This window comes from Anopheles nili, chromosome 2 (assembly GCF_943737925.1).
Source record: "Anopheles nili chromosome 2, idAnoNiliSN_F5_01, whole genome shotgun sequence".
In the NCBI taxonomy this organism is placed as follows: domain Eukaryota; kingdom Metazoa; phylum Arthropoda; class Insecta; order Diptera; family Culicidae; genus Anopheles; species Anopheles nili.
The window spans coordinates 41,480,888-41,494,849 of record NC_071291.1 but is presented as its reverse complement, the minus strand read 5'-3'; the positions used below and the strand labels follow the sequence as shown (position 1 = coordinate 41,494,849).

General features: G+C 49.9%; 1 protein-coding gene across 1 annotated transcript in view; it reads right to left on the bottom strand.

Annotated features, from left to right (window-relative positions):
- LOC128723191 (hemicentin-1) overlaps positions 1 to 13,468 on the bottom strand; it is a 34,540-nt gene extending 21,072 nt beyond the window's left edge. Inside the window, exon 1 of the mRNA XM_053816912.1 lies at positions 13,312 to 13,468. Within this exon, the coding sequence (XP_053672887.1) occupies positions 13,312 to 13,468 (157 nt within the window). The remainder of the gene's footprint in view (positions 1 to 13,311) is intronic.
- Positions 13,469 to 13,962: the final 494 nt, after the last annotated feature.

Genomic DNA, 13,962 nt, shown 5'->3' with positions numbered 1-13,962 from the left:
CTTCTGCTTCTTCTGTGTGACACGGCCTACTTTGCTATGCTTAGAGACAAGGCTTTCGTGACTTTTAATTACTCGTACGCTGGACAGTCAGTCCTGCGTACGGGAGTTTCGGCTGCACCGGCTCTAATTCTTCACATTCTACGTTTGTGATAAATTTTTGGCTGTCTTTACGTTCATTCGTGTTTCTGTTTGGTCATAAATTTGATATTTAGCTGTTCTAAATGTACAAAAATTGCATTTTAAAATCAAGCGTTTTTTCCGGCACCCAAAAATGGGCGACATGGACCACATTGAGCTGCAATGCTGGTTGAATGAAAGCGGATTTTATGTCAAAAAAAATCGCTTTAAATCTACTTATACTTTGTTAGTGAAATCACGCTTCCAGCGACAATATTTGCGCTTCATTATGTGCGGCCAAACAGGCAAATGTAATTAATTCTGGAATCCGTTTTACACCCGCTTTCACTCACACAGCCCACCAATCCTCTTTAAAGCGTTTCGATAGTTGCTTTGGTCTCATAAAACAAATCACAATGCCTCGGATGAATGCGTGCATTCTGCCCTACGCTCGATTGTTTGGCCCTACGCATTCCACTCAAATAGAACGCTGAAAATCATCCAACAAACAAACAAACACACACACACACACACACACACATGTCCTGCAAAGCGTTCTAGTTTCTTTTTATTGTCCCATACAAACAATAACACCTTCCTACCGGTCAGATAGCCTCCGAGGGGGGTTAAACAGTTAAAAATAATCTATTGTTTACCCTTGCTGCGTACGAGTTGGCAGCATTTGATGAATTTGAAAAAAAAGCAACCTCCCTCTCCCACACACACACACAAACCCTCCATCGAGTCCGACCACCGGGGGCTTGCTGGTTAATAGACAAACAAAAACCGGAAGCAATGCCAACTTTTAACAGTGCTCCGTGTTTTGAGCCGATGCTTTGGTCATTTTACGTTGACCCAGTCACTCCCGGTGGGGTCACTCCGCAAACGAGTGGGTGGGTGGATGGGTGCAGACGAAAAAAACACACACAAACACACACACCCGGCACGTACCTGGCCAGCCCAGGGGAAAGCCCATTTACATTCAATTCGCAAACCCACGCCGTACCGTTTTTCCCGGCAGAAGTGGTGGGTGATGGGTGGTGAGCCGAACTTCCGCCCTTGGTGTCCTGTGACCTGCCCTGTCCGTTGTTGAGTCATTCATCCCCAAAACCACCCACCACCCCCTTTAGCAAGGGCTAGAGAAGGACTCCCTTCACCACCAAACGATTGCCATTCCTGACGGGCAGGGTATGAATTTGAGCTTTTGAATAATTAATCGACCGCCCGGTCGTGATGCAACCCACCCTGGTCCTTGCGCGACTACAACCCTCCAACCTCCCCCCCCCCACCCACTGGTGCACGACGTGCAGCCGGAACCATAATCTCTGGCGAACAATCTCGTGGCGTGGCGTGTGGGGGGTGGTTTTTCCGACCATGCAAGGGGGTTGGTAGCGGTATTCATGATTTCTGTACCATCCACCAGGGTGAGATAGGGGAGCGGAGCAAAAGGACAGACCAGCAGGCGCTATCCGTAGGGCATACGATAAGCACGGCCGTAAAATGGGAGCGTGTTGCTCCTTCGCAACAGGACATTGCCGGGGTGAGAGAGAGAGAGAGGGAGAGGTTTGAGCTAGGGGGGAAGGGGCAGATGCATGGCCGAATCCCCGGAGAGAGCCGGGTCCAAAAGGGCTCGAGTGAAGACGGCACCACACACACACAAATACACCCGTACACATTTACCCGCGGGTCGGAAAAACTAAAGCAAAAGGGCTGCAAGGGTTGGAGCGGCAATGGGGGCGTTTAAAAAGCTTTCAGAACAACAACAACAAAAACCAGCAGAGAAGAAGAAGAAGAAGAAGGAGGACAAAAAAATACACCCAGCCCGCCGAACCTCCTCGCTGCTCAAGTTTAGTTTAGTTTTTGTGTCCCTCGGCTCCCACTCGTGCCGCACCACTACATTTTGGAAAATGTCCCACTTTTCGGTGGGTTGGGAGGAGGCTGGGAGCGTGGAGGGAGGACGCTTTTAATTTTCCGTAAAACGACAACGGCCCCACCCCCCGCCACCACCCCACGGGGGGCTCCATTTGATGGGGGTATGGCGCACAGAAATGAGACCGCACACAAACACACACACAAGCACAAGCCGGTGTCAGTGGCTTTTCGGGGGCGAAAGCATCCGAGAGAAAAGAGAGGATCGCCGCGAAGCACACGCCTGCCGAAAGCGTAAAAAAAACACAAACAAACGAGCCACTGGAACAGCCCAGTGACGCGGTGTGGCAAGAAAAAGGACGAAAAAAGAAAAGTGTGGGAAAACCCTCCTCATGAACCTTGCGCGCGCGCGCGGATGAACAACAGCGATGAAAGCGATGAAATGAGAGAAAAATAAAATGGATAAATGACGCGTGAGGTGAAAGGAAGGGAGGGTTGAAAAAAGGAAAACAAGAAGAAGAAGCAGAAGCAGGACGAAAAAAAAAGGATCACCTCAACACGTCGACATGAATAAAAGTCATGTAGCGCGGCCACAAAACCGGAATGTGTTTGGCCCGCCGGTTGGTGGGCAAAAATTCACCGGAAGTTTATTTTAGCCCCCCTCCCCCCTCCTTTCCTCCTACGGAAGCCACCCCCTACCATCCTGCCCCTAGGCATGGGTAAGGTACATGCGAAAAGCGACCCGCGCGACAGCACGGTTGGCCACATTTTCAGCCAAACCGGGCTTCATTCGCCACAAAACCGTCGACATTCCGTCACATTTCCGGTGAGAGAGAGAGAGAGCGAGAAAGAGAGAGAAAGAGAGAGAGAAGGGAGTATCACCTTGGGCAGACGAGGGGCCAACCCAAAACCCCTCGGCACGTAATAGCTTATGAAGATGATTAATAAAATCCATTACAGCAATTTATAGAGAGATAAGATTTTTCTCATTCGTCCGGTGAACCTTGGCGGCTTTACGGAGCAATTTTTTCCGCTGCATTCAGCTTGTTTGCAGCAGTGTTTACAATTAGGCGTTTTTTTTTTCATTAGCTGAGCGAAGTGCAAGCGGTTCTGGTTGTGGACACTCTGCACTTCGTCGTTCGTTTTGCCTGCCAGCGTTGGGTTGTTTGCTCGCAACTTTGGGGCGCTCGAACGGGTAGAGCCGGTGTTTCGGTCGCGTGGCCCGGAGTGTGTCTCCGATCGAGAGCCACCGATAAGGAGTCACCCGTGGGGGTGGTTAAAATGGGTTTCCATTGGAGGGAAATTTTTCATCCTTCAAAACTCTCATCAAAACCATCCGCTCCGGATGACGGCGGCGACCCGAATATTCTTGCAACGAGGGCCACTTGCCCCTTTTCGGATGTGGGAGGATAAATCCATCGAGGGGGTGGCGAAATGCTGGCCCTTCCTGGCACCTCCTGGCACGTTAATGGGTTGGCTTAAACGAACGCATCGGCGGTTACCTGAGATTTAGTGCACTTTTTTTTTGTTTCCTCTTCATTCGGTTCCTTTCGGTCCAAACGCCGTTACGCGACCCCCGTTGGGTTGAGGTTATGTTTCCATGCAGCCGAAGGACATATGCTTTTTTTCCCACCCCCACTCACCGAGGGCTTAGCTAACCCCCTTTAGGGTTGTTGAAAGCAAACGAACACCAAGCTTTAAGGAAGGAGCAGCCGTTTTGGGGTTTTGGTTTCATTTCAGCCGCTTTTCGCTCGCACGTTCGAAAATCAATTACTCGTGCAAATCTAGCACGCGTTGGGGAAATACACGCACACACACACGCACGCACACAACCGAAGGCAACCCTCCGGCAACCGAAGCGGCAATAAACAATTAGGAAACGTTCCTTAACCAAACCCTTTGGGCTTTTTTTTTTCTTTCATGACCCCCTCAACATCAAACGAGCTATCGCAACGAACAAGCGCCAGGTTCGCGCAGTTCCCACGCAAGGACCTCCGGAAGGGGAACAGAAGAAAAAAAATGGTGGAGAAGGAGCAAAAAAAAATACACATCCCTCCCAAAAACAGTACATTACACAGGGAACCTTTTTTGCCCTCCCCACAATCGTTTCGCGGCCATCAATTAAGCCGTGTCTTATCAGATGGTGTGGTCCTTGGGAACGGCGTTTTGTTGGCAGGCCAATAAAATCTTTCACCAGAATTGGAAGATGGCCCTCCCCGTTTCGAGGCAGGACCCCATTTTAGGGGGGTATGCTAATTAATGCTGCATAAATTAAGATGCGCCCGGTCCGATAAGTAATTACACTTTTGTAACCGTGAGCCGAGACGCCACGCGAGCCCAGGCCCAGCCTTTGGCGGTGTTGAGTCCTTCGAGCCAAGGAAAGGACCCAAGGAAAGTCAAACCGCTCGCAACGCTTCCCGAAGTAACCGCTTTTGATTATCGAACGCACAAACGAGCGGGAGAGTTGTTGTGTTTTTGGCCACCAATCTCTGCTTTTCGATCCTGCTCTTGATTGCTTTGAAATGGGGTTAGGTTTTTGTGAACATTTTTATACTTCCGTGAGGCGTCCAGGCGTCCAATGTGACCCACGATGGCCCCCCAAAACGAACCCGCCAGATGTGTGACAACGCCAACGAATATGTTGCAATTTTTATTCGCTTTTATTTCTCACCCGCCGCTGTTATTATTTATGGCACGCCGTGCGCCGTTCATGGGTTGTTTTTTTCGAAAGCACGCCTTTTTAACACGACATGTACGTGTGCGAATGTTTTCCCGGGGATGTTGTTTTTCTTTTCTGTTTTTCCGAGCCCTTTTGCAGGCTCAACCAGACCGAAACCGTTTGCGGTAGGTGGCTTGATTTGTCCCGTTTTCACACGGCGAGGAAAGCAAAAAAAATGACTCGACCGCCCATCGCCGAGTGGGTGGTTGGGTGGCTGGTTTTATGGTACGTCTTCTTCGGTGTCTTTCCGCTTCATTTCGTACCGTCGCCGCCCAAGGGAAAAGAACGTTCTGACAAGGATCGAAACGAGCAACCGACAGGGGCCAAAGCAGCGAGAAAGGACATGAGAGGAAGAAGAAGAAATGAAAAAAACTTGAAACGAAAATCCTCCCACACACATGTACAGCGAGTCGGTCGGCCGTTTCGGAACCGGGAATCGGATGATGGGAAAAGATGAGCCCACAGGGTGTAGGTGATAAAACGGCGTAAAGCAGCAAAGAGAGAGTGAAGCATACAAGCGAAAAAGCACACATGATAGAGCTGGAAAAGTGGGTTGCAAAAAAAGAAAGCCCTCACACACACACATATCGTGCGCTCGAAAGCCAGCTCGAGGCCAACCGGAAGCTTCTGCTTGCCGTTTGTGAGCTGACAACCCGGAACGTCCACTTCACCCGGGCCAGGATTTATCTGTGCACCGGAGTTGTAACGCTCGTCGAGCCGTCGGCATATGTTACCGCTTACGATACGATGCGCTCGGCTCGTAATCCGGTTGGCGGAAGTTAGTTGCCTGGAACCACACGTGGAGTTGCTAAGCCCGCGATAAGGCACATACTTGCTCATAAACACCGCCCAATTAGCTCATTGTCTAGCGCGCGAGATGGTTTATTTTGTCCGCTTGGTCTTTGGTCTTATGCGTTTGTCCGGTCTCGGTGAACGTGTGACGGGAAGATGTCCTTTTTGCTGTGTGTATTTGTGTGTGTGGGGTTGTGTGGACAGTTTTCCAGGCGGGTTTGTCACTTGCATGTGCTGGAGTTTCGAGATCTCGGTGTGATTATTTTGAGCCAGTTTTTCGTGGGAATTTTCTGATGGGCTTATGCTGTCGGATGTCCTTAATGCACCTCTTTTCTTTTACAAGGCGTAACAAGGCACGGTGGGTTTTATCGCCCATCAGGCACGGATGGTTTGCCTCGAGCATGCAACAAGCTTCACGATTCACGTGGAAAGAGGAACGTTTTTAAACAGAAAACCCAAGAAGAGTCCTTGAGCTTTAGGTTCAATCATGCCAAACACTTTACGGTAAACGTGCAACTAAAAAGGATAATACAGTTAGCAAATAGGTGTGGTTTTTCCTCACGAAAAAAGTTCCTTTTATCCAGCACGTCGAACAGTTTGTTCCCATCGCTTGAATTAACACACTTTTCAGAATCGTAAAACAGTCGTTCCCCCCATGATCGACGGAAACCTTTCACTGTCGCTTCCGGCTTATATCTGAGCCCTTCCTAAGGCGCCAAGAGACCCAGAGAGAGTCACGCCACTCGATCGGCCATTTCCGGCTATTTCTGAAGCAAATCCATCCCGTGCCTCCATCCAATGGAGTGGGCGTTGTCGCGCGAAAGTCAAAAGACGCATAAATCACTCCCCATTCATGGGGCGGCGAAATAAAGTCTAATTTATTTATGGTTTACTTTCTTCATTAAGCACGCTGGTTGTGCGAGGGAGCAAGCGAGAGAGAGAGCAAAAGTAAAGCTCAACTTAACCGCACTAGCCGTCAGAAGGTGACAAAGCCGGTCAAAGTTATCCCGTCTCGTGGTGGCAAGGGTCCTTCGTGCCCGTCAGGACTTGAATCCTGCTCTAGGGCATTCGAAGCCAAAGCAGGTGTGTAAGAGAAGCCACGTCGGTGAGAACTAGCTTAGCTGGTAAGCTGGAATATAAATCTTCCATTAACGAAAAATGAATGTTTGTATATATATATGGATAATGAATTTGTCGCTTTGCTCTCGCATCATTCGAACTCAAACCAGTAGGTATCTCAACTCTCACTTAGAATGAAAAATGGTCCTTTTTTTCTCATTTTTTAAAGAAACTTGCTCTATTATGAACCTCGAATATTCAATTAATAGAAACTAAGCTTGGCTAAAGCAGAACGATAGGAGCCTTCAAATTTAGAAAAAGGGTGTAAAAATTCATCTATGATTTTTATTTTACCTCATTTTATGAAGAACAAAGTTCAGTAAAACTACATAAAATGTTGAATATTCAAACTAACTGATGGATTCCGTTTAAACCTTTTATGTCTCCATGAAATGTATAATTATCATTGTATGATTTGTTACAGCTATTCCCAAAGACCGAACACCGACGAGAATAAAATCAGGCAAATTTGCTATTCCTTTAAAAAACTCCTATCCCAAATTCACCTTAAGAAAGTGAATAAAGCCCCCAAGAGCACTGAGTGAGCGAATTAGAACACCGACTACTTGCACCGGATTGCACCTGTCTCCGGAGATTGCCTTCGCACCAGCACCCAGCGCAAAAGGATGCATCGTCCAAGGACGACCCAAGCTGTTCCGCTGGCCGGGAGAAAGTAATTTGCAATCGGCAGACAACTCGCTGCGACTCGCTGCCCGCTAACGGAAGCACACCATCGGAAAAAGGAGGAAATCGTTCAAAAGTGCTTTTTCTCGCATTGCAAATCGGGATAAATATTTCAACGTCACAAAGCTGTTGGAACGCGCGCCAAAGCGGCCGCATAAGCATAAACCGCCAAAGTGCGCCATCAGCAAAACGACCGACCTCCGAAGACGTCGGCACGTGGTTCATTCTCCTCGGCTGAGGGCTGCAAAAACTTTCTGAGCTCAGCATCGCTCAGCACAAGCAAGTAAGCAGCCCTTTTCACAAATCTCGCTTTGCCCTGACTCGAAGGCGAATGTATTGTTTTCACCCGAGCGCGGCTTAATTCGACGGAAAACGATGGCTTTTCCTGCCGGCAAGACGCACGCCCTACGCGGCTCGTTGCAAACGCCAGACACGTACCCTTGTCAAACAACTCCATCGTTGAGTTCCTCGTGTCTGGGTTGGTTCCCTTTTTGCCAACGAGAGTGACAACGATCTCCTCCGGGCGTGGGGCGATAATTGATTTCTCCCTGCAGTGCCAGTAGCAAAGGCCACCCCTCGAGGGGGTTTCACCAGGAAAAACGCCACCCATCGGCCACCCAGCATCCGAGCATTGTTACGATACGGCCAATAGCCCGAACGAGTAAGGGCTCTTCGTACGTAAGGATGCATGCGTCCTGAGAGAAACCCTACGCAAACATAATTAAGAGGAGTACCAGTCCGTCCGTACACATCCGAAACGAATCACTTTTGTGCTGCTCTTCGCTCGAAAAGGCGCGCGTCCGAAACCCCGAAGGTGGACCCCAATTGCAAGGACCTCACGCCTTCGCGTTGCTTGGCTAGACAAATAGAAGCGCCAGTTCCACTGGGAAGACAAACGCTGGGAAGACGCTTTTAACGCGCTTCTTTCGCCGGGTTTGGGGCCGCAGCAACAAACAAACGAAGCATGGGGTGATTTATTATGCAGTCTGCAATTAACATGTTAAGAGAATTAGGATATATTATTCATCGGCCAAAGCACCCGAACCGGCTGGGCAAGACATTCGATCGCTCCATTAGCCCAACCCGGTCGGGATGCCACCTGATCGACAGGTGGTCGGATGGTGCCGAATGAATAATGGCAAACGCGGCTGAAGGTGCAGCTGAGGGCTGAGGGCGTGTGACATTGTGCAACGAGTGGTGTGCCTTCGAGCGAGGGTGGCTTTTCCGGTGTTCATGATTGATCGGTGCCGAGAGCACCGATGGGATGGTGGATTTGACAGCAAATGCATCGAGAGTTCTCGATTCTCGGGAACCACGAGCTAAAATCGAATCCACTGGCGGTAGGAATTTCATTTCATTTCGGAAATATTGCACAATTTGGCTTGGCGTTCGTACGCAACATTTATCAAACGCGCGCCAGTAGAAGTTCACGTGAAAAGGTGCATAACCACTTTGCCTTCAATCAATGCTGCCAATTTCACACAAAACCGATGGTTTGGTTCGATTTCTCTGCAAACATTCGTTTCCCTTGCCAGTCGCCAGTTAGGTTGGGCGTAATGAAGATTCCGTGGAACTGTTGCCCCGTGGAAACTCTCTCGCTGGTTGGAAATCCCATGCACCAACCGCGAGCAATTGGATTGGCAATGCAGGCGAAGCAGCGCGTAATATAAACATCCTTCATGGCAGCTGGCCCTGCGGCACTGGCGAGAATCAGCGTCTAATCCCAGCCGGCCGACGAATTTGCCATACTTCCGGGCGATAAATTCCCTGGCGCGCGTGTGGCCATCAAATATTGATCCAAAATCCAAAGTCTCGGCACGCGCTCGCATGGAAAATGGGTGGCCTTTCGAGGGTTCGCAAACTCGCCGGAACTCCGTCGACGTTTCGCTTCTCAGACATCGTCGTAAATCGCATGCCCAAAAACCTCCCAGCATGTCCGTGGGCCGATGGCAAAAACCCAGCACCCATTCGTGGTGTGCGTTTATTTACCGGCGCAAACAAACGCGTCCGCGGATCGTGTCGGAAAGTTTTCTCCACCCCTTGGGGGCGCGTAAACTTTACCGTTTGCCATCGCAGGTCACAACCGTCGTGGTGCGAGAATTAATCCCTAATTGTATACAAACAGACACGCGCGCGACCACCACAAACTCGAACGCGCAAGCCAACACAGCTGCGGATGACGCACGAAAGGGTTACAGCCTGTGCAGAGTTGGAATTTAAATTGGAAATAACCGTGCGCGAGTGCACGGAAAAGTCCAACCAACACCGAATTATCTCCGCGAAGTGCATCGCGTACGGACCCGTGGGACCGCAGCACCACAGTGGTGTGTGTGTGTTTGTTGGGAAAGTCACCAGTGCACTCTATTTGACAGCTCATTAGCGCGCCGGTCCGAGAGAAAGCCATGCAGGTGTACAGTGTCTGGTGGGCATGGAAAAAAAACTATCGAAAAATACAGACACAAACACACGTCACCTGGTAGCGGTGAAAAATGCATCCACGCTACCGAAAAGGGAGGGTTTCTGGGAATGAGTGAGATAGAAACATACGAATTTCAACCGAGTCCTATCCTCTCGGTACATCCACAGGGTGACACGGACTCGAAAGTGGCACACTTGGATGTAAAACTTTGCTGTCGGCTCGCGTCGGCATGGTGACGTTAATCAAAGCGTAGTTCTGCGGCTTTGCACCCGTGGAGGTTTTAGAAATGTTTTCTTTTTCGACCGAATAAGCAACGGTTCCGCGTGTGGCTCTAATTTACATCGCTTCATCGTGGAACCAAAAATCAAATTTAGCGACCCTTGACGCGCGTTGCCACGTGAGCGTGAGTTTCCTTGGCAGTTTCCGGCAAACAGGACAGCAGGTGGTTGGTCCTTTTGCGTGGAGAAATCTCTGCTGCACCGGTGCAAGGACACCCACCCACCTAGTGAACGTGTGCACCATTGCGTTTTCCGGGCAACGTGAAGTTTCCGCGTCAGCGATTGCAATATCACGCCAACCGACGGTGGATTCTCGAAATATGTCGCTCGAGGAAATCAAAACCCCTCATGGTGGCATTTAAAAGCAGGTCCCACACGCGAGACGGAATTCTTGGCGTGCTTTTCCCCAGTTCACGCGTTGTTTGTTGGTATCTTTGTGTTGGGTGTCTTTTTTTTATTTTCAGTTTGTCCCCGATTCCATCCTTGTTCTTGTGTTTTGACGCGTAAGAACGCCCGCACTGGGTCGAAGCAATGCAACAAACAACAAAAAAAGCAGAACGAAACACCGGCAAAACGCGATCAAAAGGCCACCCAACCGGCACCCAGTCTGGCCATATCTGGCGGGTTGAGATCAAACATTTCTCTCCCATAAATAACCCCACCACCAAACCATTGTGCGTTGTCCTTGGCGTCGTCGCGGGCATCATCACGCTCGACTTTTTCCTCGACACTGAGTCACCTTTCAGCGAGCTCCAACGTGCCGTAAATAATAATACACGAAGCAAACACCAGAAAAAACCAAGAAGAAATAACTAGAACCAAACCTGCCTGCAAACACACACCGGGCTTCCGATCGTCACCTTCGCGAAGACAGCCTGGCCAAGAAGCCAAGAGGTGGAGAAAAACCAGAGGCCAAAAAATTACAACCCACCCAACCGGTGGGTGGTACAACAAAGTGGAAAGCTTCCGGAAAACAAGCAGCTAAATGTCAGCCAGTGCCGTGTTGCCAGCGACTGCTTGATTTATGTACACGTGCGCGTTTCGCGTCGGCTTCCCTCGGCATGAGCATGTCCTTGCGTACTTGTGTCTCGATGTCGGTGTGTGGGTGTGTGTCTGTTTGCGGGTGTGTCCTTTATCGCAACCCGCTGATACCGCTGATGTACGTGTGCGCGGCATTTTGTGACTCCCTTCGGGCCAGGTAGGCGTGAGTAAATCACGCAAACCTCTGCATCAACTTGCGGACTTTGCCACTGCCACATCCCTTCAGGCTACCTTTTGGGACCCTTTCGGTGTCATAACGGATTAAACATGGCGCTTGAACGGGCGTGTTCCTTTGAGCTTCGGTTGGAGCGAGGTTCCCGTTCGATGAGAGCCGCTTACATTATTGATAAATCGCCCGTAATTACGAATGACCCACCGCACGGCCCGCGAATGGTGCCTCTCGTAGCCGTAATAACTCCATTGCGAGGCACGACGAAATCGAACCACAAGTGCACGTTTATCTCCCGCGTGTACGACGGGGTTTTCGGCCTACTAATGGCTTCATCAGGGTCTCGGGATTTTCCCACGAATGATTGCTAATAGCATCCGCCATGATTTGACCGCCGGTGGGTCCTCGATCACGCCCTGAAGGGTGTTTAAGGTCAGTCGAGCATCGTGGATGTGCTGCCAAGCCGCTTAAGAGCGCGCGCTTACATCATCCTCGAGCAGGAGATTGGCGTTGATCTTCAACCTTTTGACCTTGGTCGGGGACCCTTCCGGAATGGCATAAGGAATGCTTCGTTCGTTCTCGTTTCTAGTGCGATTGAGGCAGTCGAGATCGGATTGGTGGGGGGATTTCAATTAAAATGAGTCGCTGACAAACTTTGCGAACGAAAAGTGGCAAACTTTTGGATGCCTAACGCGGATGCCACGTAAAGAGCAAACCGAGTACTGCCAAGAGCTTAAAGACAAAGCCCGTCCTGTAGGGGAAGTAGTTGGGCGTTGTTTAGTGGTTTGGAGTTTCGACGAATCCAACGCCACCGAGAGAGTATCGTGCATTTTCGTTGTTACTTGTGAAACAGTTGGTTTGTGAAAGCGTTCTCTTATTTGGCGATTTTCAGTGCCAACTTGGAAACTTGCACCAAACTTTGAGGAAGTATTGCGATTCAAACTAACTGATGTAACTGAGCGTTATGCCAGCCGTCGAAAGAAGTTCAACGTCTAGACAATGATCTATTGGACGTGGCAGAACGTGATAAGAATCCTGCACTAAATAAGAAACATGCAGGTTTAAAGTTAAAACCGCATAAACCCTTCGCTTTGATTAAACTCTCCCCAACATCGCGTGATCCGGTGACTTACATCGTTGACCATGCTGTCATGCGGGTCTCGTTTATTCGATGATAGGTCCTCTCTTAAACCATCAACGGGTTCTCAATCGGTCGTTTTCATCACACTCCCTCCCGGAAAACTTGCTCCAACAAACCAGTGAACTGATTGCCCAAAGATGTCAGTCGTTCCGGCGATGTTCTAAGCTGTTATCTCTCTGTTTGTGTTTCACTTCTAACCTTGTCGGGAACTTTTTTTCGGCCGCCCATCATCCCACTCGCCTGTCGATAAATCAAGCATCAAGTTGGGCGGATTTTTCTCTCTCAACATTCTCCCCGTTACTATCCCTATCACTGTGTGTGTGAGTGTGTTCTTTTTTCACTCCTTTCTTTCACCAAAGATGTTTGTCCCGGACCTTTACCGGCCAGCTGATTGAGTAAAACTCCCTTTTGGGTTGTTGAGGCAGGATTCGAAACCTACTTCAGGTATTCTGTGTAAGTTTTTTTTTGGCTCTCCCTCCATTTCCAATGCACCATTTCCACGCTGGATCCTTTTCTATCGACCGCTATCCTAACGAAGGATCGCACCTTCCCAGAATAACCGGTTTCGTCACCGGCAGCGCGAGCTCAACTGTGGCTGCTATTTTCGGACCACCGCTCGACTAACCGACCTCGATTGCGTCGGTCAATTTTTCCCCGCGGTCGGTCGGTCGATTGCACTCGAGCGGTCTCTAAACTGCCAATTCAGCCGTCTTTCGTGCGCAGGGGGTACCACAATTAAACCGTGGCGCCACACCAGACCGCTTAATCGACCGATTAAGTAACCGCATTTCTCGGGGTGTGTGTGTGTTTTTCGAGGGTGAAAAATCTCGTCAATGTGGAACACCGTTCGTTCGTCCGCCAGCAAATGACCGGTCGAGACAATTTGTCACCTCATAACGGGAGAAAATTGGCCACTTTTGACTGCGGGCGCAGCCATTTTTAAGCGGCGGTTGCATTACTTACTCGGTCGATCGAGCTCGTTGATTAGATCGTCCGTATCGGAGTAGGACGCATCGGCACCTGGGCATGCCACCATCGTGGCCAAAACCGTCGTCAGGAAGCCCAGCGTCAGCCACCGAACGCCAGTCACGGATCGTCGGCCATCACTTCCGGTTGCCATCGTTGTCCTTGCTGGGCCGTCGTGGCCACCGAGCTGTCGTGAAAATGTCATCGCAACTGTTTTTGTCAGACTGGCGCCATTGCACAAACACACACACACACACACACGTACACTCACCCACCCAAAGATGGGGTGATCGAATTTCCACCACCACCCCCAAATAGGATGAGGAGGCGATTCTCGATCCGCGCACTCACTGTCCACTTTTCACCACTCGGAAGAAGCACTCGCGTGTTTTCACAACAAGATATCAATTTTCCAACCACCCGGAGGGCTTGGTGGAGCAATTTTCCGACGATATTTTTCTTTCCTATCACTCGCGCACTATCTCTCGCTCTCTCGCTCTCACTCGCTCGTTTAGAGGGTGCGCTTTTCAGGCCCGGCGGCGCTCAAGATGATCTCTCCAAATTCGCTGTTTGCTCGTCCGCTGGCGTCTTCCGGTTTCATCCACGGAAAACCCCCACGAACTTAATGGATCGCTGTTGAGCTGTCAG